The sequence below is a fragment of the Mobula hypostoma genome, chromosome Y (genome assembly GCF_963921235.1).
Source record: "Mobula hypostoma chromosome Y, sMobHyp1.1, whole genome shotgun sequence".
NCBI classification, from domain to species: Eukaryota; Metazoa; Chordata; class Chondrichthyes; order Myliobatiformes; family Myliobatidae; genus Mobula; species Mobula hypostoma.
Genome location: NC_086130.1, coordinates 2,695,417 through 2,719,836, shown reverse-complemented (window position 1 = coordinate 2,719,836; position 24,420 = coordinate 2,695,417). Strand labels below are relative to the sequence as shown.

Sequence of the window (24,420 nt, the reverse complement as noted above, 5' to 3'; positions counted from 1 at the left end):
CTTACCTCACCATCAAACTCACAGATAGATGATGCTGTAGTAGTCTGGTAAACTGACCTCTACTTTGTTGAGGCCCAACACCAACACTCACACACCTCCTCTTACCTACCCTCCAAACAGGACTCCACTAAGGGGTACCAGGCCATTGTCTTCCACACCATCACCCACCTCATAGTTCCCTCACCCCACTCCTCTTGTCTCTACCTCCTACTCAAGATCCATAAATCTGCCTGTCCAGGTAAACCCATTGTTTTAGCTTGTTCCTACCCCGCTAAACCCGTATCGGTATACCTCCGAGGAATTGGGGATATGAAAAAAAATCACTTTGAACCTATGTAACCTCTGGCTAAAAGAATTGGGACTGAATAGGAATTTTTGAACTGAAGTAAACTCTGTCTTCAGCAGTTAGCTAAGACAGGCTCAATACCAGTTCTCCTCGGCTTGTAGAAAGACACTGAGAGTTTGATGACATTGTACATTGTACCCTCAGTTGAGTAGAGAGAGGAGGACTCACCGATAAGACAGGAATAAACATCCATCTGTAATTAAATCATGGTCTAGTAAAGGTAATAACTGATATGGACTGGACAGAACATCCAAATGTAATTAAGTCTTGATGTAGTGGACGCTCTTATCTGTAACTAAGTTTCTCACCAACAGACTTGGTGGGCGTACCAGTTCAAATGACATCTTGCAACAGTAATGTATGGGGCTTACTATGTATAAATATACAGTTGTAACCGGAAACAGTGGGCCCACTTGTCGGATGGTGGCAGTACTTACATGCCTTTTCTTTGACAACTGGGTCTCAAACTCCTGCAGGAGGTTGCACAATAAACTGTGGTAACTGTAAGGAGCTGGTCTCCCGAGTTTTATTCAGATTCCGCTTTAAAACCTCGACTCTGTTTTATTCCCCCAGTTCAATCCCTTCCCCTACCTACATCCATGACACATCACACACGCTGGATCTTTTCAATGATTTCAAGTTCCCTGCCCCATCATCTTATTGGGGGATGGATGTTCAGTCCTTTGTCCTCACCTATCACCACACCAGCCTCATCATCCAGCACATACATAATCCTTTGAAACTTCCTCCACCTCCAACTGGATCCCACCACCAAGCACATCTTTCCCTCACTGCCTCGCCCCCCCCACTTCCTGCTTTCTGCAGGAATCGCTCCCTACACAATTCTCTTGCCTATTCATCCCTCCCCACTGATCTCCCTCCTGGCACTTATCCTTGCAAGTGGAACAAGTGCTGCATGCTGCACCTACACCTCCTCACTCACTACCATTCAGGATCCTAAACAGTCTTTCCAGGTAAGGTGACACGTCACCTGTGAGTCTGTTGAGGTCATTTACTGTGTCTGGTACTCCTGGAGTGGACTCCAGTATATCAGTGAGACCCAATGTAGATTGGGAGACTGTACTGCCAAGCACCTGCCAGAAGAAGGGGATCTCCCAATAGCCACCCATTTTAATTCCACTTCCCATTCCGATACATCTATCCCATAGCCTCCTCTACCATCGCGATAAGGCCACACTCAGTTTGGAGGAACAACACTTAATATCCTGTCTGAGCAGCCTCCAACCTGATGGCATCAACATCGATTTCTTGAACGCCCCCCCCGCTTCTTCTTCACCGTTCCCCATCCCCTTTTCCCTCTCTCATGTTATCTTGCCTGCCCACTGCCTCCCTCTGGTGCTCCTCTCCCTTTCTTTCTTCCATGATCTCTGTCCTCTCCTATTAGATTCCCCCTTCTCCAGCCCTGTATTTCTTTCACCAATAAACTTCTTTGTCTGAAACGTCAACTGTACTTTTTTCCATAGATGCTGCCTGGCTTGCAAAGTTCCTGCAATATTCTGTGTGTATTGCTTGAAAGTCTCCAGCATCTACAGATTTTTTCTTGTTTGTGATTGATTTGATTTAGCTTTATACAATTTACTGCACTTTATAGTAATATTTGATATTTAAAAACTTCATTTTATTATTTTTCAAAATACCTTCGCTTTATAGATTTTTCTGCATGTGCATTTGCACAGATCTGTATAAGGTGACGTGTGCCTACTTTGATAATAAATTTACTTTGAACTTTGAAGTAATAGTAACTAGCATTTTTAATAGTTGTTGGTTCTTTTACGTTATTACATGACTTCCTTGTGTTATGTTTCCCTCTCTACTGATCTCACTCCTAGAACTTCAAATGTGACATGTGCAACACCATCATTCAGGAGCTCACGCAATCTTTCCAGGTAAGACAACATTTCACCTGTAAATCTATCAGATGCATCTTCTTCTGCATCCCGTTTGACCTCCTCTACATTGATGACACCCAATATAAACTGAAGAATGACTTCAGCAAGCACAATCACTCCATCCACAGCAAAATACAGGATTTCCTACTGCAATTCGAATTTTCATTCCAACATGTCTATCCATGGCCACCTCTACTGCCATGAAGAGGCCAATCTGGTGACATGAATATTGATTGACTTCTTTAAGTTTATGTAATATATCTCCCCCCTTCCTTCTCTCTTTTACCATTCCTCATTCTGGTTCTACTCTAGCTATGTTTCAAAGCACAGGAGCCTGAGGGTAAGATATCCGCTTTGTTTCACTCTGCTGAAGAGCTCACATTTGATGTGGTGGTGTAATACTGTACGCCATTCACATACTTCTTACATAAAATCCATGATGAATTACATAAATAAACAAGAATGTTTAAACAAACAATATATTTACAATATAACTGAATGTTAAGTATACAAAACTCCTTCCTGCTAACTACAAACTCTAATACAGAATCCATCTTAACTTAGTGATGTTAAGAAATTTGTGAACCCTGCAGAATTTTCCCTATTTCTGCATAAACGTGACCAAAAATATGATCAGACCTTTACATGAATTAAAACTAGATAAAGTAAACACAATTAAATAATTAACACAGAACATTATAATTGTTCAATGATGTACTGAAACAAATGTTCCAACATTACATGCCATTTGTTGGAAAATGTATGTGAATCTTGCCTTTCAGTTACTGGAGTGACACCCTTGTACAGCAATAATTTCAACCAAATGTTTGCAGTAACTGTTGATCAGCCCTGCACATTGGCTTGGAAGAATTTCAGGCCATTCCTCCTTAAAAAACTGCTTTAACTTTCAGATGTCAGTGGGACTTCTATGCATGAATTGCTTGCTTCAGGTCCTTTCACAACATTTCTATAAGATTATGGTCAGGTTTAATTCAGCCATTCCAAAACATAAATTTTCTTCTTTTTAAACCTTTCTGATGTAATCAGGGAGCAGGAAGCGTAGAATCAAATATCGCTGTGATGATCGTACGTTCTAGTATCAACTGTTTGGCGCCAATAAAGTATGAAGTATAAAGTACCTTAAAACTGTGCCCTCTCGTGTTAGCCATTTCTGCCCCGGGAAAAAGCCTCCAACTATCCACATGATCAATGCCTCTCATCATCTTATACACCTCTATCAGGTCACTTCTCACCCTCCGCCGCTCCAAAACTGAGTTCTCTCAACCTATTCTTGTAAGGCATGCTCCCCAATCCAGGCAACATCCTGGTAAATCTCCTCTGCAACCTTTCTATGGTTTCCATGTCCTTGCTGTAGTGAAGTGACTTGAACTGAGCACGGTACTCCAAGTGGAATCTGACCAGGGTCCTATATAGCTGCAACATTATCTCTCAGTTCCTTAACTCAATCCCACAGTTGACGAAGGCCAATGCACCGTACGCCTCCTTAACAACACTGTCAACCTGCGCAGCACCTTTGAGTGTCCTATGGACTTGGACCCCAAGATCTCTCTGGTCCTCCACACTGTTAAGAGTCTTACCATTAATATTCTATTTTGTCTTCAAATTTGACCTACCAAAATGAATCACCTCATTTACCTGGGTTGAACTCCATCTGCCATTTCTCAGCCCCGTTTTGCACCCTATCAATGTCCTGCTGCAACCTCTGACAGCCCTCCACACTATCCACAACACCCCCAACACCCCCAACATTTGTGTCACCAGCAAATTTACTAACCCATCTCTGCACTTCCTCATCCAGGTCATTTATACAAATCACACAGGAAACATCGCCCTGAAACATTGTCCATAATGAATAGTACATGATCCCCGCAGCTGGAACCCAGTGTTCACAGACCTCAGATATCCCGATACACAGGCACTGTTGAAGATGCAAAGTGGTCAACACTTCCTAGTATTCCTACCAAAGCAGCAAGTATGATAAAAACATAGGCCCAGCATTGTCTGTTTTGTAACCATGGGCAACCTTATGCTGGAACCTATTGAGCAGACTTATAAAGGTAGAGAAAGGAGAAGGAATGATGGACTGCTGCCTGGGTGAGTGTAGACTATCAGCCATTTTAACAAGCTTCCTACAGTCCTTCTTGCGTGCATTAGGGAGGGCTATGTGAACTTGTTCTTTAAAAATAAAACACGGATGGTGATTTTCCAGGAGAGACAACATGTGGTCTCTCTGGAAAGATCCAAAAGCTTAGCATCATCAAGACCCTGGCATGGACAGCAAATGTTTGGCAAGTTCAAACTCTAATAGTCCAAAAGTCTGTCAAAGATTGAGTTCCTGTGATCGTTATTTAGCATGTTGAAGAAACTCACCAGCTCACCATTCTGGCAGCTGTGGAATTGCTAAGCAACACTACCACGTATTAGAATTTGATGTTGGTAGTGATTTCTTGCAGAGTGAATTAGCTTATGCAAACCAAGCATAACTCCAGCAGTTTCAAAGAGACTGCAATGGCCAGCACGTTCAGTAACTCTGGAATCATCATAGAGTGTCAGGGTCACCAATGTAGGTTTTTGTAAATTATACAAAGTGAGCCATTCTATGTTTGACTGAAATAATTTATTACACTTTGAAACTTGAGCACTAAAGCTTGCTAAAAATCTTTATAGCATAACATCATCTCGTGAGAATAGCCTCTTAAAGTGAAACCCCAGTACAATGTTAGTGGTTGTGAATTATCTGCATTTCTCCCAATTACATTACTTTACAACACTAGCAACTCGCTGGAACTTCAGGTATGTTAAGGTGGCAGAAGTGAGTATATATACCCCTAATGCTAAGGAGTAGATGCTTAGAAAGCTGAAGCTTCGGGGTGCATGATAAAGTAGGCCATAGTCAGCAAGGTTTCCTAAGAGGAAATCATGCCTGACAAATCTGCTGGAATTCTTTGGGGAAATAACCAGTATTGATAAAGGAGAATCAATGCAGTTTCTTTACTTGGATTTTCAGAAGACCTCCGAAAAAGTCTGCACGTGAGGCTGCTTTACAAGGTAAAGCCCATGACATTACAGAAAAAATCTAGCTTGGATGACTAGTCATCGATTGGATGACTGGCAGTAGGCAAAGAGTGGGAATAAAGGGAGACTATACCAATGATGTTTCTCAGGAGTCAGTACTGGAACTACTTCTTTTCATGCTATATATCAATAATTTGGATGCCAAAATTGATGGCATTGTGGACAAGTTTGCAGATAATATGAAAATAGGTGGGGACAGGTAGTCTTGAGAAAGCAGGAAGTCTGCAGAAGGACTTGGGCAAGGAAGTGTCAGATAAAATATAGTGTGGGGAAGTGTACAATCAAACATTTTGGTAGAAGGAATAAAGGTGTTGACTTTTTTCTGAAAGGGGAAAAAATTTAAAAATCAGAAGTGCAAAGACAGTTGAGAGTCCTTGTGCAGGATTTCCTGAAGTTCACTTGCAGATTAAGTCAGTGGTTATGAAGGCAAAGGTGATGTTAGCATTTATTTCAAGAGGACTAATATATAAGATGCTGAGGCTTTAAAAGGTATCTGTCAGACCACCCAGAGCAGTATAAGCAATTTTAGGCCCCTTATCTAGATGTGCTGACAATGGAGAGGGTCCAGAGCAGGTTCAGGAGAATTACACTCAAGGAATAAAAGGGTTAATGTACAGGAGCATTTGGTGTCTCTGGGCCTATACTCACTGGAGTTCAGAAGAATGAGGGAAGGTTTCATTGAAAGCTATCGAAAATGGATTGGCGAGAATATTTCCTATAGTGGTTGAGTCTGGTACCACGGACTGGTACCAGGCTGCAAAGCATGTGCTACCGGGCCGCAAGGAAACAATATGAGTCAGCTGCACCTTTCCTCATTTCTTGTCACATCCACTGCTGAACTTGAACGCAAACAAGGTCATTACCCACGTGATGTCATCAGTCGGTCATTAACCTACAACTACCGACAAGTAAAACACAAACGTCGCCTGAGAGTTTCTTCGGAAGAGGTGGTAGGAGACATAAAAGGCCTAACAATGATGATAACGCAGAGACAGCTGAAGCCGAGACTGCAAAAAAGAAAGCTTCCCTCAACAGAAAATACAACAAGTCGTACATAAAATATGGTTTTATTGCTACCGGTGACTCGCACACTTCACGCCCCCTCTGTGTGATATGTGGAGTCAAGCTGTCTAGTGAGGCAATGAAGCCTCAAAACTGCTTTGGCATCTTGAGTCGAAGCACCCTGCACTTAAAGACAAACCCGTTGAGTGTTCTGAGCGGAAGAAAAACGTGAGCAAGGGGAACAGAAGCAAGAGCTGAGAGCCACCATCTCCACAAATGCTGCTGCTCTGAGAGCGTCGTAGTTATACTTAGTGGCTAGCCGGATTGCTAAGGCTAGGAAGTCTTTCACTGTTGGTAAAGAATTGATTCTGTCTGCTGCCAAGGACATGAACTGTTGGGAGAAGCTGCAGCTAACAAGATGGCAAACATGAGGAATTCTGCAGATGCTGGAAATTCAAGCAACACACATCAAAGTTGCTGGTGAACGCAGCAGGCCAGGCAGCATCTCTAGGAAGAGGTACAGTCGACGTTTCAGGCCAAGACCCTTCGTCAGGACAGGCCCGAAACGTCGACTGTACCTCTTCCTAGAGATGCTGCCTGGCCTGCTGTGTTCACCAGCAACTTTGATGTGTGTTGCTAACAAGATGGCACAGGTTTCTCTTTCAGCTACCACAGTTTCAAAGAGAATTGATGACATAGCAGAGGACATCGAAGCACAGCTGTTGAATTGGCTTAATGAGTCACCATGGTATGCTATCCAGGTGGACGAGTCTACCGATGTCGACAAGGCAGTACCGCTGGTTTATGTGCGATATATATTTCAAGACGATGTGCACGAGGATATGTTGTGTGCATTGCCGCTGCCAATTAACACAACCGGGGCAGAACTATTCAAGTCTACATGTCAGGCAAACTGGACTGGTCATTCTGTGTTGGAATATGCACAGATGGGGCTGCAGCTATGACTGAAGGGTTGTCTGGTTTCGCTACCGGAGTCAAAGAAGTTGCTCCTGAATGCCAGTCTACACACTGTGTCACAAACAGGGAAGTGTTCGCTAGCCGAAAATTGTCACCTGATCTTGACAGCATATTGAGTGACGTTGCTGAAGTTATCAATCACATCAAAGCAACAGCCCTTAATTCATGTCTGTTTGAGCAGCTTTGCGAGGAAATGGATGCACAGCAGAAATGACTTCTCTTACACACTGAGACAGCTATCAAGTAGGAGAGCTCTGGCCAAAGTTTTTGAGTTAAGAGAGCAGCTACAGAGAAAGAAGTCTTTATGGAAAAAAGTCACCACTGGCAGCACATTTCAGTGACGAGGTGTGGATAGCAAAACTCGCTTGTCTGTGTGACATCTTCAACAAGCTCAATGAACACAACTGAGGCTCACAGCTGGTGCGCAATCACCTATCTTCGCTGTGGACAGAGTTCGAGCATTATTTCCCAACCGCAAATGACCCAAGACGTGCAAAGGAATGAGTCCATGACCCATTTAGAAACATAGAAACATAGAAAATAGGTGCAGAAGTAGGCCATTCAACCATTTAGTATGATCATGGCTGATCATCCAACTCAGAACCCTGTACCTGCCTTCCGTCCATGCCCCCTGATCCCTTTAGCCACAAAGGCAATATCTAACTCCCTCTTAAGTATCGCCAATGAACTGGCCTCAACTGTTTCCTGTGGCAGAGAAGTCCACAGATTCACCACTCTCTGTGTGAAGTTTTTCCTAATCTCGGTCCTAAAAGACTTCCCCTCTATCCTCAAACTGTGACCCCTCGTTCTGGACTTCCCCAACATCGGGAACAATCTTCCTGCATCTAGCCTGTCCAATCCCTTTAGGATTTTATACATTTCAATAAGATCCCCCATCAATCTTCTAAATTCCAACGAGTACAAGCCCAGTTCATCCAGTCTTTCTTCATATGAAAGTCCTGCCATCCCAGGAATCAATCTGGCGAACCTTCTTTGTACTCCCTCTATGGCAAGGATGTCTTTCCTCAGATTAGGGGACCAGAACTGCACAGAATACTCCAGGTGTGGTCTCACCAAGGACTTGTACAACTGCAGTAGTACCTCCCTGCTCCTGTACTCGAGTCCTCTTGCTATGAATGCCAGCATACCATTCGCCTTTTTCACTGCCTGCTGTACCTGCATGCCCACTTTCAATGATTAGTGTATAATGCCACCCAGGTCTCGTTGCACCTCCCCTTTTCCTAATCGGCCACCATTCAGATAATAATCTGTTTTCCTGTTTTTGCCACCAAAGTGGATAACCTCACATTTATCCACATTAAATTACATCTGCCATGAATTTGCCCATTCACCTAACCCGTCCAAGTCACCCTGCATCCTCTTAGCATCCTCCTCACAGCTAGCACTGCCACCCAGCTTCGTGTCATCCGCAAACTTGCAGATGCTGCATTTAATTCCCTCATCTAAGTCATTAATATATATTATAAACAACTGGGGTCCCAGCACTAAGCATTATGGTACCCCACTAGTCACTGCCTGCCATTCTGAAAAGGTCCCGTTTATTCCCAATCTTTGCTTCCTGTCTGCCAACCAATTCTCTATCCACATCAATACCTTACCCCCAATACTCTGTGCTTTAAGTTTGCACACTAATCTCCTGTGTGGGACCTTGTCAAAAGTCCATTGAAAATCCAAATATACCACATCCACTGGTTCTCCCCTATCCACTCTACTAGTTACATCCTCAAAATATTCTATGAAATTCGTCAGTCATGATTTTCCTTTCACAAATCCATGCTGACTTTGTCCGATGATGTCACCGCTTTCCAAATGTGCCGTTACCACATCTTTGATAACTGACTCCAGCAGTTTCCCCACCACCGACGTTAGGCTAACCGGTCTATAATTCCCCAGTTTTGCTCTCCCTCCTTTTTTAAAAAGCGGGGTTACATTAGCCACCCTCCAATCCTCAGGAATTAGTCCAGAATCTAAAGAGTTTTGAAAAATTATCACTAATGCATCCACTATTCCTTGGGCTACTTCCTTAAGCACTCTGGGATGCAGACCATCTGGCCCTGGGGATGTATCTGCCTTTAAGCCCTTCAAGTTACCTAACACCACTTCCATAACAACATGTATTTCCCTCAGTTCCTCCATCTCACTAGACCTTCTGTCCCCTACTATTTCCAGAAGATTATTTATGTCCTCCTTGGTGAAGACAGAACCAAAGTAGTTATTCAATTGGTCTGCCATATCCTTGCTCCCCATATTCAATTCACCTGGTTCTGTCTGTAGGGGGCCCACATTTGTCTTAACCAATCTTTTTTTTCACATATCTATAAAAGCTTTTACAGTCAGTTTTTACGTTCCCTGCCAGTTTTCTCTCATAATCTTTTTTCCCCTTCCTAATTAAGCCCTTTGTCCTCCTCTGCTGAACTCTGAATTTCTCCCAGTCCTCAGGTGAACCACTTTTTCTGGCTAATTTGTATGCTTCTTCTTTGGAATTGATACTATCCCTAATTTCCCTTGTCAGCCATGGGTGCACTACCTTCCTTGATTTATTCTTTTGCCAAACTGGGATGAACAATTGTTGTAGTTCATCCATGCGATCTTTAAATGCTTGCCATTGTATATCCACCGTCAATCCTTTAAGTGTCATTTGCCAGTCTATCTTAGCTAATTCACGTCTCATACCTTCAAAGTTACCCCTCTTTAAGTTCAGAACCTTTGTTTCTGAATTAACTATGTCACTCTCCATCTTAATGAAGAATTCCAGCATATTATGGTCACTCTTACCCAAGGGGCCTCTCACGACAAGATCGCTAATTAACCCTTCCTCATTGCTCAATACCCAGTCTAGAATAGCCTGCGCTCTAGTTGGTTCCTCGACATGTTGGTTCAAAAAACTATCCCGCATACATTCCAAGAAATCCTCTTCTTCAGCACCCTTACCAATTTGGTTCACCCAATCTATATGTAGATTGAAGTCACCCATTATAACTGCTGTTCCTTTATTGCACGTATTTCTAATTTCCTGTTTAATGCCATCCCCAACCTCACTACTACTGTTAGGTGGCCTGTACACAACTCCCACCAGCATTTTCTGCCCCTTCGTGTTATGCAGCTCTACCCATATCGATTCCACATCCTCCCGGCTAATGCCCTTCCTTTCTATTGCGTTAATCTCCTCTCTAACCAGTAATGCTACCCCACCTCCTTTTCTTTCATGTCAATCCCTCCTGAATATTGAATATCCCTGAATGTTAAGCTCCCATCCTTGGTCACCCTGGAGCCATGTCTCTGTGATCCCAACTATATCATAAACATTAATAACAATCTGCACTTTTAATTCATCCACCTTGCTACGAATGCTCCTTGCACTGACACACAAATCCTTCAGTCTTGCTTTTACAACACTCTTAGCCCTTATACAATTTTGTTGAAAAGTGGCCCTTTTTGATTTTTGCCCTGGATTTGCCGGCCTGCCACTTTTACTTTTCACTTTCCTACTTTTTGCTTCTACCCGCATTTTACCCCCCTCTGTCTCTCTGCACTTGTTCCCACCCCCCTGTTGTGAACTAACCTCTTCTCTCCTAGTCCCTTTAATTTGATTCCCAACCCCCAACCATTCTAGTTTAAAGTCACCTCAGTAGCCCTCGCAAATCTCTCCGCCAGGATATTGGTCCCCCTAGGATTCAAGTGTAACCCGACCTTTTTGTACAGGTCACATCTGCGCCAAAAGAGGTCCCAATGATCCAAAAACTTGAATCCCTGTCCCCTGCTCCAATCCCTCAGCCACGCATTTATCCTCCACCTCATCGCATTCCTACTCTCACTGTCGCGTGGCACAGGCCGTAATCCCGAGATTACTACTTTTGCGATCCTTTTTCTCAACTCCCTTCCTAAATCCCTATATTCTCCTTTCAGGACCTTTTCCCTTTTCCTACCTATGTCATTGGTACCTATATGTACCACGACCTCTGGCTCTTCACCCTCCCACTTCAGGATATCTTGAACGCTATCATTAATATCCCGGACCTTGGCACCAGGGAGGCAAACTACCATCCGGGTCTCTGGACTGCGTCCACAGAATCACCTATCTGACCCCCTTACTATGGAGTCCCCTATCACAACTGCCTTCCTCTTCCTTTCCCTACCCTTCTGAGCTACAGGGCCAGACTCTGTGCCGGAGGCACGGCCACTGTCGCTTCCCCCGGGTAAGCTGTCTCCCCCAACAGTACTCAAACAGGAGTACCTATTGTCAAGGGGCACAGCCACCGGGGTACTCTCTATTACCTGACTCTTCCCCTTCCCCCTCCTAACCGCAACCCACTTGTCTGCCTCCCGTGGCCCCAGTGTGACCACCTGCCTGTAACTCCTCTCTATCAACTCCTCACTCTCCCTGACCAGACGAAGGTCATCGAGCTGCAGCTCCAGTTCCCTAATGTGGTCTCTTAGGAGCTGCATCTCGGCGCACCTGGCGCAGATGTAGACGTCCGGGAGGCTTGGAGACTCCAGGGCCTCCCACATCCGGCACCAGAACAACAAACTGCCCTCACACTCATACTGCCCCTCTCCTCAAATAAAAACAAAAAATGAATACCAAACCTTCCTCGGCCCGCCCGTTTCCGACTAAGCCCATTGAGCCGAAGCCCTTAAGCTTTCACTCTGTTCCCGGCTCACTCTGCAGCCCACAAACTATGCTGCCCACTGTATAAGGCTCTGTTCCTTTTAAATCTTCCGCACTTCACTGCCCGACATCACACACCTGCGCAGTCCTGCCTCTCTGAACGCCAATGGGAAAAACGAAAAATTCAAAAATGGCTTCCTCCGCACTCCCGCTCCGACTCTCAGATTTCCTTCTCCAAATTAAACCCGAAGCAGGATTTCCGTCCTTTTAAATCTTCCGCACTTCACATTTGTGAATGTCCCCGGTGAATCATCCATGTCAGCACAGGAAGATCAACTCCTCGAGCTTACAAATGACGACGGGCTGAAAAGTCTGTTTGGCATAACATCTCTGCCGGCATTCTGGATGAAAATCAAGTCTGAATATCCTGAGATAGCCACGAAAGCACTGGAAACATTTCTTCCATTTCCAACATCATATTGCTGCGAAGCGGAGTTTTCTGCGATGAATGCAATGAAAACTAAACTGCGGAATAAACTGGGCATAAAGAACCCCCTTCGAGTATCGTTGTCTCCCATCACTTCTCAATGGGACTGTCTTGTTGCAGGAGAACTAGCCCAGGGCTCCCACTGATTCAGCGATATTGGTGTGTTGCAATGATTTTATATGTTCATATGAGGAAAATATGCGCTGTGTGTTTAATATCCAAACATGACTTAAAATGTTATGATGCTATTGAATTATAAGTGACTTATAATTGACTTATCACTAAATTCAAGTGAGGAAAATATTCGCTGAGTGTTTTAATACTAAATTCGTGAGAAAAATCCTTTTAGAAATGAGTGTATTAGCCACTTATAAGTGACTTATAATTTCACTTATATTCCGGGCGTGATTATCAGTCCCACCCCACTGGTCCGCCAGTCCGCAAGAATATTGTCAATATTAAACCGGTCTGCGGTGCAAAAAAGGTTGGGGACCCCAGTCTAGGGCACAGCCTCAATAGAGGGGCATCAGTTTAGAAGAGATGAGAATGAATTTCTTCAGCCAAAGTGAGACATTATATGCAGAATTAAAAGGGGTAAAACCTTGGTAGATTGACAAGTCGTACTGTGAGCATAATGTATGAACAAAGAAGCTTCTCTGTCTACCCTTATCAAAATAAGTGATAACAATGAGTAACGCTCTGTAATGTTTCATTGCTAAGGTAATGGTTTCTCTGTAGCAGCAAAATTTGGGTTATGTCTAGAGATAACAGGGCCTTTGGAATTTATGCTAGCCAATGAGAGGCATGCAGTTTTTTTTTGTGGGTCTGAGAGCAGGGATTTTGCAGTCTTTTGTCAGGGAGAGATGAAGAGAGAAGACGCAAGTGGAGAGAGCTGGTAGACCCCCAGTCGGAAGGGATTAGGAGCGAGGGTCCGAAGGTTGGTGACGCTTGGAGGTCAATGGTAAACGACCTGAAAAACTCATGAGCTGCAATGTGCACTTTATTAATGTTTCATTAAAATGGGCCTTTTTCTTTTTCTTTTCTTTATTAACCCTATAGTCAGTTTAAAACTTACAAAGTTCACTCGTTTAATTGCATATGGTGTACTGTCTGATACTTTGTGGTTCGAATTTGTAACGAGGCAACACATCACACAGCATCCACACAAATGAGATTTCTCAGTCTTCCCCTAGACAAACATATGCTGGCCAAACCTAAGGGTTACTAATGCACATCAACAGCTCCACACAGTACACTGGGCTCACTTGGGTGAAGATCTTCTCAAACTCGTGAGCAGACACTCTGATTGGCCAACTGAGAATGCAAGCTTGCTAATAAACAGTGTGTACTTTTAAGTAAACTGTGTTTGACAGTTAGTCCCTGGGTCTGAGCCTAAAGGCCTGTGGTAGCGAGGCAGATCGACAGCTTGGCACTGCAAGCAGGGTCCCAATATGTGGTAGACCCCTCACCAAAATTAAATAAGTGGACGATGGACTGTTGGGGTGAATCAGAGACAAACGGGCCCACGAGGTAAGCTTTAACCTTGGTTCCTCTCTGTCCTCTGAGGACTCTGTTTGTCCCTCACCTTGGCAGGGAAAATCCACTGACGGGACCCAAAGGAATATACAGATGGTTCCAGACCCCCGGATTGGTAAATCAAGACAGGCGGTTCGAGTCCCCGGGAATAGTAAGTCAAGTGGGCGGTTCGACTCCCCTGAATAGTAAATTCAAGACAGGTGGTTCGAGTCCCCTGAAATATGATGGGTGAGCACTTAGACAAAGGGTAGGGGGGAGTCTTTTACAGAAAATAATAGACAAATATCTAGACAACGAAAAGAAACTGAGAGACAAATGTCGTTCCAACTGTCTAAACATTTGGGAAAAGACAACAGGCCTGCAGGAAGTACATTTGATTTAAATTTATACAGCAGGCAGAACAGGGACCATGGAAAGGGAAGGAGGAAAAGAATATGAACACAAAATAATCTGCAGATGCTGGGGTCAAAGCAACACTCACAACACGCTGGAGGAACTCAGCAGGTCGGGCAGTATCTGTGGAAACGACCAGTCAACGTTTCAGGCCAGAACCCTGCGTCAGGACTGCCTGGGTCCTGATCGTTTCCACGGGTGCTGCCTGACCTGCTGAGTTCCTCCAGCGTGTTGTGAGGGAAAGAATATGGTCACCTGATTGGCCTGTGGCGACAAGAGGCAGAAATAAAAGACAGACATAAATTAAATTGTTGGATTGATAACGTTAAGTGAAGAGGGATAGACATACATGATAAAAGAGACAATCCTAGCAGTTGCCAAGAGTTGACAGCAATTTCTGAAGAATGGGATAAGGAACAGAAACAGACAAAGGAGACAGGGAAAAAAATTATATCAGAGACAAAACATACTGATCATACTTAATAGGTTTTAATTACACTCCATACTTCCGTACTCATTTGTAGCATGTTACTTTAAAGTTGATTTTCCCTGCTGAACTAACCCTGTACTTTAAACAGTAACAATAATATTCACTTTTATAATAATGCTGCTCACCCCATTTTATCACACCCACCCCAGGCACATCCAAAAACATGTTTAAGGAATACTATTAACATTGAAACAATATCTACACCTAAGCATTATGAGCACTTTAACACTACAGGGAGTTAAAAATACACGTGGACTAAGATGTTAACTGTCCTGTGCTATCACCAGTGGGATCATCAGTTGATCTGCCACCTGTCTTCAGGAGTTTCGGCCCGCTTATGATCAAGACTCCTTTGAGGTGGTGGGCCAGCAGTGCTAAAGCACCACCTCCCACTGGTGAGCTTAAAAACTTGGCATCTGCCTCTATCAGAGTTGTTGGTCACTTCCATCCAACAGATAGTCTGCTCTTCAGGTGTCTATGCAACTACTGAAGGGTTTGCAAGATATGTATACACTGTCTGACTATCTGCCCCTCTGGACATACTTGGTCCACACCCATGCTGATCCTTTCTCTGCTGCCCCAGGTACAGCCCTGCTGGTTGACTTGATCTCTCTTCTCGTGAAGCCAAGGTCACACAGCCACTTCTGGAGAGTGAACGCAATAAACCCACGGCAGCCTACTTCCAATGGATAGCATGAGACCTTCCACCCTCTGATCTTAATTCTGCATACTTGGTTAACTTGCACTCATGGGCTTCATCAATGTTGTCTTCCCAGGGGACTGTGAGTTCACCAATCACCGCTTCTCTACTGGTGTCAGACCATACGATTATATCTGGATGCAATGTTGTGAAAGCTATTTGCTCCGGGAAACTGCCTTTCCCGTCCAGGTCGGCCTTGACACACCACACACCAATCATTGGCTGAAGAAAGTATGCTTGATCGTGAGCCTGCGCTGTACACCCTTGACTTGGAGCCTTCTCTACTTCATGTTACAAGCTCACGGCACTCCTTACCTGTCCCACCAGGTCCAAGCCCCTTGTTTCACATTAATCTCCTTCTGGTGCCTGCTTGGTTGCTGTGTAGGCTTTGCTTTCTTCAACTCAACCAAACCAAACCTGTACTTTCCAACATCGTAAATCATATCGCCCATCACTTCCAACTTTCTCTTTGATGTTCCCCTGAGAGTGTTCTCCAACATAATACTGATAGCCTCATCAAATACACGCCAAGCCTTCTCATCTGCCATTGCTGGCCACTTGACCTTCCTCTTCTTCTCTACCTCCACACCACCGCCATCATGCGAAGGATTTACCTGGGTACTCTGGTCTGAAAATTGACCTGGGTTATCTCTCGTCTGACCTGGAGTATGATGACGCTCTCCAGAGCGAATCACTGTGGCTTGTGAATCAGTGGTTGAAAAGACCACATCATCTGTGCTTGGTGAAGTAATCTCATCTTTGAATGGCACCTCAACTTTGCTTGGTGGACTCATAAACCTTTAATGCTGGAAAACACTCTCCCACACCAACACACTGGACACTCAGAGCCTCTTATCCTAGCTCTTGGTCGTAGTCGTTCCGTGTAATTAACTGTATCCGTCCAGCTGGGTCCATCATTCTCCCTCCTTCTCGGAGGACCCCGAGGGTATGTTTCTCCATGTAAACTAGAAGCTTCAAGAGGTGGGTGCTCTTCTGAGCTGGTGCCCCGACTGCCAATCCTGACACCCCCAGTGCCAGTCTTTCCTGGCTGTCCGCTGTCACCAGACTATTCCCGGTTGCCAACTAGACTATTCCTGGTAGTCACTGGTGTCCAGAACAAACGAGTTAAAAATACACTTGGACAGAGATTAAAATCAAAATCCCTTGACATTGTACTTCCAGTGAAAGTTAAGTTCATGAAGTATCCTCTTCAACGCCAATAAGTAGCATCCTATTAAACCAGTTAACATGTCTCAAAAATGTATACAAACTGCTGAATACAACTATTTGCAAGAAATTACATGTGTTTTAAACAGTACCAAAAGGGGACTTTTTCAACTTGAACTGCAACAACTTAGGCTATTCAGATTGCAATTTGAATCGACTCGTAACAGCTTACTAAAATGTGGCAAAGGGTTTGCTAAGAATTCACTTAATTAAAAAGCAAACTTTACTCCCTAGCAACTCAAAAGCATGTGTCAAGGTTAAAGAAGCTGTATCTACAGCTATAATCCTTACCCCCAAAATCCCGACTGTATTGATAACCGAGTAATTGCAAATGCTACAGAAAAACACAATGAATGGAAAACTAATGATGCAATTTTTAAATTGCACATTTGTGTACACAAGTATTGAAAATAAATGGCACGAACCGACTGCAAGAGCGAGATATATATATATATATATATAAAAAATCTAGGCAGAATTTGCATCATGAACATGATGGCGGTCGCTGGAGGAAAGCCCGCCAAACAGGTGATTAGAAATGCATAAGAGTCAGGGTGCAACTCCAGCTCAAACAACATAATATTGATGTATTTCAGAATACTGCATTTTATTTTAATAACAACGAAACTTGAAATAAACCCACGTTTCCAATGGAAAACGGCCTTCTTTTGCTGCCCTCCAAAAAATCAGACCGGCTCCCCTCTGCATTCCTAGATGTCAGATCTGTCACAGGCCGGTTTTGATCAACACCAGCTTCGTATTTACTGAGATTTTCCTACTTCAGTACACACTGGATCTATTTATTTCTCCGTTCATTCCTCAAAAGGACTATTTTAAAAAACCTCCCTCAAAAAAATTACCTCACTGCTGCTGGCTTCTCCGAAGAGTTCGTGAAACTTGTGAAGGTTTTTGCTGATAGCGACGGAAACGGGCAATGCGGCGTCGAAACCATGTTTTAGATCCTTTTTTAAGCCCAGGATACGCAAGCGTCCTGATTTTTTCCAAGGCCGTGCTGGGAAACGAGTCCGAGCTGCGTGCGCCATTTTAAGAAATCTGTTTCTGTGTGTGTGGGTGGGGGGGGGTGGGAGGGGGAATGGAAGGTAGAGAGGACCGCCGCCCCGCAATCTGAATTGCACAGGCACCGCGCAGCTGCCATGCCCGGAAGGCAAGTATCTCGTTCATTTCCCAGGACCGGAAAGAAGAACAGTAGGAAAAACGCAGGACAAAACCTGATGCCCATAATCCGAGTGTTAACATTTTGTTACTCGTGATTTTAGGACAGGGTGGGGATTTAATAGTGCACCCCGGAACATGAATTGGGGCACAAGTGTTGCTGCAAGAGGCGACGTCAAAATTCTGCCTTCCGTGTCCTCCAAGGAAAAGCACGGGATGTTGAATAATCGATATGTCGGGACTGTCCCTGGTGAAATTATACGATATCGGCAACGGAGGCTGAAATATCGTTAGCCCTGTATGAACATTGTTAAACACTTGGCGATAGTAACTAGGTAGAATTTTAATATAACGCAAACAGGAGAAAATCTGCAGATACTGGAAATTCAAGCAACACACACAAAATGCTGGTGAACGCAGCAGGCCAGGCAGCATCTATGGAAAGCGGTTACAGTCGATGTTTCGGGTCGAGACCTTTCATCAGGACTCAAATAAACGTCTTGACCCGAAACGTCGACTGTAACTTCTTCCCACAGTTGCTGCCTGGCCTGCTGCGTTCCACCAGCATTTTGTGTGTGTTGCTAGAATTTTAATAAACATAAGTTGGGCAGTAGGCCACATTACGACATCGTTATCTCAACAGAATAAGGTAGCGCGGATATGGTGTCATTATTTCTAATTAGGCGTTATACACTGTACAGGATCCACGGGAGACTCTAGAATATACTCAAATATTAATTTTTTACAGTCTGAATGGCGCAGACTGTTAGAAGCATTGCATGGAAATGGACTCATTCCAAATATTGCAATTGCTTGTGTTTCTGAATCGAATTGACTTCATTGCTTACATTCTTTGTATACAGTACATGAGAAGTAAAAATTTTTACGTTAACGTCTCCATCTGAATGTGCAATGTGCAATTTATAGTCATTTATAATAGATATTATGTACAACAGGACAGTCAATATAACATAGAAATACATCTGTATCAGCATGAGTTAATCAGTCTGATGTCCTGGTGGAAGAAGCTGTCCCGGAACCTGTTGGTCCTGGCTTTAATGCTGTGATACCATTTCCCAGATGGTAGCAGCTGGAACAGTTTGTGGTTGCGTGACTCGGGTCCCCAATGATCCTTTGGGCCCTTTTTTATACACCTGTCTTTGTAAATGTCCTGAATAGTGGGAAGTTTACATCTACAGATGCACTGGGCTGTCTGCACCACTCTCTGCAGAATCCTGCGATTGAGGGAAGTACAGTTCCCATACCAGGCAGTGATGCAGCCAGTCAGGATGCTCTCAAATGTGCCCCTGTAGGAAGTTCTTAGGATTTGGGGACCCCTGCCAAACTTCTTCAACTGTGTGTGATGAAAGAGGCGCTGTTGTGCTTTTTTCACCATACAGCTGGTATGTACAGACCACGTGAGATCTTCGGTGATGTTTATGCCGATGAACTTAAAGCTGTTCACCCTCTCTCAATTCCAGATCCATTGATGTCAATAGGGGTTAGCCTGTCTCCATTAATCCACAACCAGCTCGTTTGTTTTTTCCACATTGAGGGACAGATTGTTTTCTTGACACACTGTGTCAGGGTGATGACTTCTTCTCTGCAGGCTGCCTCATTATTATTTGATATTAGGCCAATCCATTTAGTTTCATCAGCAAATTTAATTAGCAGATTGGAGTTCTGGGTGCTGACACAGTCATGGGTATACACAGAGTAAAGGAGAGGGCTTAGTACACAGCCCCGTGTGTGGGTCAGAGGGGTGGAGGTGAGGGAACCCACTCTTAACCACCTGCTGGTGATCTGACAGGAAGTCTAACTGCAGTTAAGACTATTTTCTGGTGAGGGCACAGACAGAAGTGTTTATTTTCCAGTTAAGATAGCAGCAGTATCCAAATAGAATATTTCTGTTTCTTACACTTTAGCTGCCAGGGTCCCATAGCACAACTTGGAAAGCATCAATGCAGACAGAGAATTTGGGCTGGACTATTAGGCAAATTAAGATACAGGCACTTTTAAAGTTAAACACCAATGGCTAGAAACCTCCGACCTCCTGTACAATCATTGAGATGCTCATTTCCCTTTGCTGTAAGTGAAGACTAATTTAGATTTTACATTGATTTATGTTCCTCCATGAATAAAACAAGCTGCATAGTACTTTATAAAGTACCATACATTTCTATTAGGCAAGAAGCTCATCCTAGTGACCATATGTCTATACTAAAGTTATTTGTTTCATAGTATGCCTAAATTATTCAATAAGGACTTCAATGCAAGCATCACTCCATCGTCACGTCCTGCTCCTAAAACCCCTTTCCCCCACCTCCATCAATTCTAAACAACAGAATAAGAGGGACCGAAGTTCCTGGATTCTGAACACTTAACGGGGTGGGGTGGGAGTGTAGTTTTGAGGGGAAGTAATACCTTCATAAATAAATCGCTGAAAACATCACTACTAACATTAGTCAGTTGGCTCATTAGCACACCACAGCCTCAGCCTGATAGTTTGCATTCTTTCCAATAAGCTTCAGTGTTCTTGCTGAAGTCTCTGTCCTAACAATAGGAACAGTTAGACAATGGTGAGAAGTAACAGTTCTTCAGCCAATTGGATTCATAGCTGTAGCTGATGTACTTCAACATAGTAATGATTTCCCAGATTTTTGCTGCATATAAATTAAAGGTAAAGTCTCTCCTTCGAGATGTAAGTTGTTGATACTGGAAAATGTGTGTTTTCTCTTCTAGCAAAATGGCAAGATTAAGTATTAGCATTATTTCTACATGATAGGTACATATTAAAATACAGAATTCACTCCACGTTTCCAGTTACAGGAAATAGCCATGGAGTTATTAAAGGAAATTAAAAGCCTTTGAATGCTTCACTATTTCTTCACCAAGAATATTTTACAAATGATATCTAAGTAATATAGGCAGTTGGAGAAAAATAGTGCCTTGTCTTACAAAAGACAAATGGAAAGGAGCCAATATCAATTACAACAGTATTGGCTCCCTGGGGAGGGCAGCTAATGGCACAGGCCAGGGCCTAAACTGCCACCCTGCTGATTTCCAAAACAGTATGTGACACACAGTTAAACGTACAGAGGCATTATAAAGTTAGTAGATGACATAAAAGTTGCCCATACAACTTGCAATGAGAAGTGAAACATTTAACTTTAGAAGAATATACATCATAAAACAAGTGAATGAATGAGGGTTTTTGAGAAAAGAACGTCTGGCTAAAGTGCTTAACACACCAATACAAGAAAAACCCTCCCTGCCGTTGAACACATCTACAAAGACTGGTCCCACAAAAGAGCAGCTTCCATCATCAAAGACTAACCCCCTCCCCATCCAGGCTATGATTCTTGGAAAAGGAAAGTAACAGAGGAAAAGTAAAAGTGCAACAAATTCATGAGTTATATGGAATATGTAACATTGATTCCCACCTTTAATCAGAGGGTAAATAAACAAATATGTGATACCAATGTCCTGTTTTGAACTTCAGTTATGTACTTAAGGAACTTTACAGGAAGACTATGAGAGCATGCCATTTAAATGTTATATATTCTTAATATAAATTAAAATAAGATCATTGTCTTGAACCAAATTGTACTGAAAATTACATGCAAGCATCAGACATAAAAAGTTAAAAACTAATCAAACAACAGAAATTCTGCAGATGCTGGAAATTCAAGCAACATACATCAAAGTTGCTGGTGAACGCAGCAGGCCAAGCAGCATCTATAGGAAGAGGCGCAGTCGACGTTTCAGGCCGAGACCCTTCGTCAGGACTAACTGAAGAAGAGTGAGTAAGGGATTTGAAAGCTGGAGGGGGAGGGGGAGATGCAAAATGATAGGAGAAGACAGGAGTGGGAGGGATAGAGCCGAGAGCTGGACAGGTGATAGGCAAAAGGGGATACGAGAGGATCATGGGACAGGAGGTCCAAGAAGAAAGACGGGGGGGGGTGACCCAGAGGATGGGCAAGAGGTATATTCAGAGGGACAGAGGGAGAAAAAGGAGAGTGAGAGAAAGAATGTGTGCATAAAAATGAGTAACAGATGGGGTACAAGGGGGAGGTGGGGCCTTAGCGGAAGTTAGAGAAGTCAATGTTCATGCCATCAGGTTGGAGGCTACCCAGACGGAATATAAGGTGTTGTTCCTCCAACCTGAGTGTGGCTTCATCTTTACAGTAGAGGAGGCCGTGGATAGACATGTCAGAATGGGAATGGGATGTGGAATTAAAATGTGTGGCCACTGGGAGATCCTGCTTTCTCTGGCGGACAGAGCATAGATGTTCAGCAAAACGGTCTCCCAGTCTGCGCTGGGTCTCACCAATATATAAAAGGCCACATCGGGAGCACCGGACGCAGTATATCACCCCAGTCGACTCACAGGTGAAGTGATGCCTCACCTGGAAGGACTGTCTGGGGCCCTGAATGGTGGTAAGGGAGGAAGTGTAAGGGCATGTGTAGCACTTGTTCCGCTTACACGGATAAGTGCCAGGAGGGAGATCAGTGGGGAGGGATGGGGGGGATGAATGGACAGGGGAGTTGTGTAGGGAGCGATCCCTGCGGAATGCAGAGAGATTGGGGGAGGGAAAGATGTGCTTAGTGGTGGGATCCCGTTGGAGGTGGCGGAAGTTACGGAGAATAATATGTTGGACCCGGAGGCTGGTGGGGTGGTAGGTGAGGACCAGGGGAACCCTATTCCTAGTGGGGTGGTGGGAGGATGGAGTGAGAGCAGATGTACGTGAAATGGGGGAGATGCGTTTAAGAGCAGAGTTGATAGTGGAGGAAGGGAAGCCCCTTTCTTTAAAAAATGAAGACATCTCCCTCGTCCTAGAATGAAAAGCCTCATCCTGAGAGCAGATGCGGTGGAGACGGAGGAATTGCGAGAAGGGGATGGCGTTTTTGCAAGAGACAGTTACCACAGTTTATTGTGCACCCTCCTGCAGGAGTTTGAGACCCAGTTGTCAAAGGGAAGGTACGTAAGTACTGCCACCATCCGACAAGTGGACCTGTTTCCTCCGGTTACGGCTGTATGTTTATACATAGTAAGCCCCATACATTACTGTTGCAAGATGTTATTTGAACTGGTACGCCCACTAAGTCTGTTGGTGTGAAACTTAGTTACAGATAAGAGAGTCTGCTAGATCAAGACTTAATTACAGTTGGATGTGCTGTCCAGTCCTTATCAGTTATTTCCTTTGATAGGCCCTGACTTAATTACAGATGGATGTTCCTTCCTGTCCTTATCGGTGAGTCCTCCTTCCCTACTCAAACAAGGGTACAATGTACAATGTTACAAACTCTCAGTGTCTCTCTGTAAGCCGAGGAGAACTGATAATAAGCCTGTCTTAGCTAATTGCTGAAGACAGAGTTTACTTCAGTTCAAAAATTCCTATTCAGTCCCAATTATTCTTTTAGCTAGAGGTTACATAGGTACAAATTTTTTTTATATATGCTCAATTCCTCAGCTGAGGCAGGAGTTAAGTCTAGTCAACACCAACCTCTCAAAGCATTTCATCACTGTCGATGTGAGTCATTAAGACAGCTCACATTATTCTTTTTAGACACCGGTATAATTGATGCCTTTTTGAAGCAAGTGGGAACTTCTGCCCATAGCAGTGAGAGTTTGAAAATGTCCTTGAGTACTCCCGCTAGTTGATTGGCACAGGTTTTCAGAGCCTTACCAGGTACTCCATCAGGACCTTCTACCTTGTGAGGGTTCACTCTCTTTAAAGGCAGTCTAACATCAGTCTCTAAGACGGAGATCACAGGGTCATCAGGTGCAGTAGGGATCTTCACAGTTGTATTTGTATTCTCCCTTTCAAAGTGGGCATAGAAGGAGCTGAGTTCATTTTGTAATAAAGCATCACTGCCATTCATGCTATTGGGTTTCGCTTTGTAGGAACTAATGTCTTGCAGATCCTGCCAGAGTTGCTGTGTATCTGATGTCACTTACAACCTTGTTCAAAATTGTCTCTTCACCCTTGAAATAGTGGTCCACAAATCATACCTGGTTTTCTGGTACAGGCCTAGGATGCCAGACTTTATGTAGACTTCAGCAGACAATGTACTTCCTGGTTCATCCATGGCTTTTGGTTTGGAAATGTACTGGAAGTCTTTGTGAGCACACCCAAATCTATACAGGCAATCATGGCAAGCATCTGCTTTTTATTTTGTGGTCTAGGATATTGTTTGACTGCCAACATGTTCAGGACCAAGTCTTCTGGTGCTTTGCTGCAGCACATAAGCAGAACTGTAACTCAGACAATGAGGCACAGTGTCCAGAGACTGCTGGGTGGTTTAATGATGTTACAGAGTCTTTATGGTAATCCGCCAGTGCCTTGGAGGCCACTAGCAGATCATTAGCATATTATGTTCAGTGATGGCTAGTACCTGGCAACAGAAATATATTCAAATTATCTCATACAGCAGCAGTGCTCATATTA

General features: G+C 43.8%; 1 protein-coding gene across 1 annotated transcript in view; it reads right to left on the bottom strand.

Moving 5' to 3' along the window:
• Positions 1-17,838, bottom strand: part of LOC134341089 (histone-lysine N-methyltransferase 2A-like) — a 272,129-nt gene extending 254,291 nt beyond the window's left edge. Inside the window, exon 1 of the mRNA XM_063038841.1 lies at positions 17,656-17,838. Coding sequence (XP_062894911.1) covers positions 17,656-17,838 — 183 coding nt within the window. The remainder of the gene's footprint in view (positions 1-17,655) is intronic.
• Positions 17,839-24,420: the final 6,582 nt, after the last annotated feature.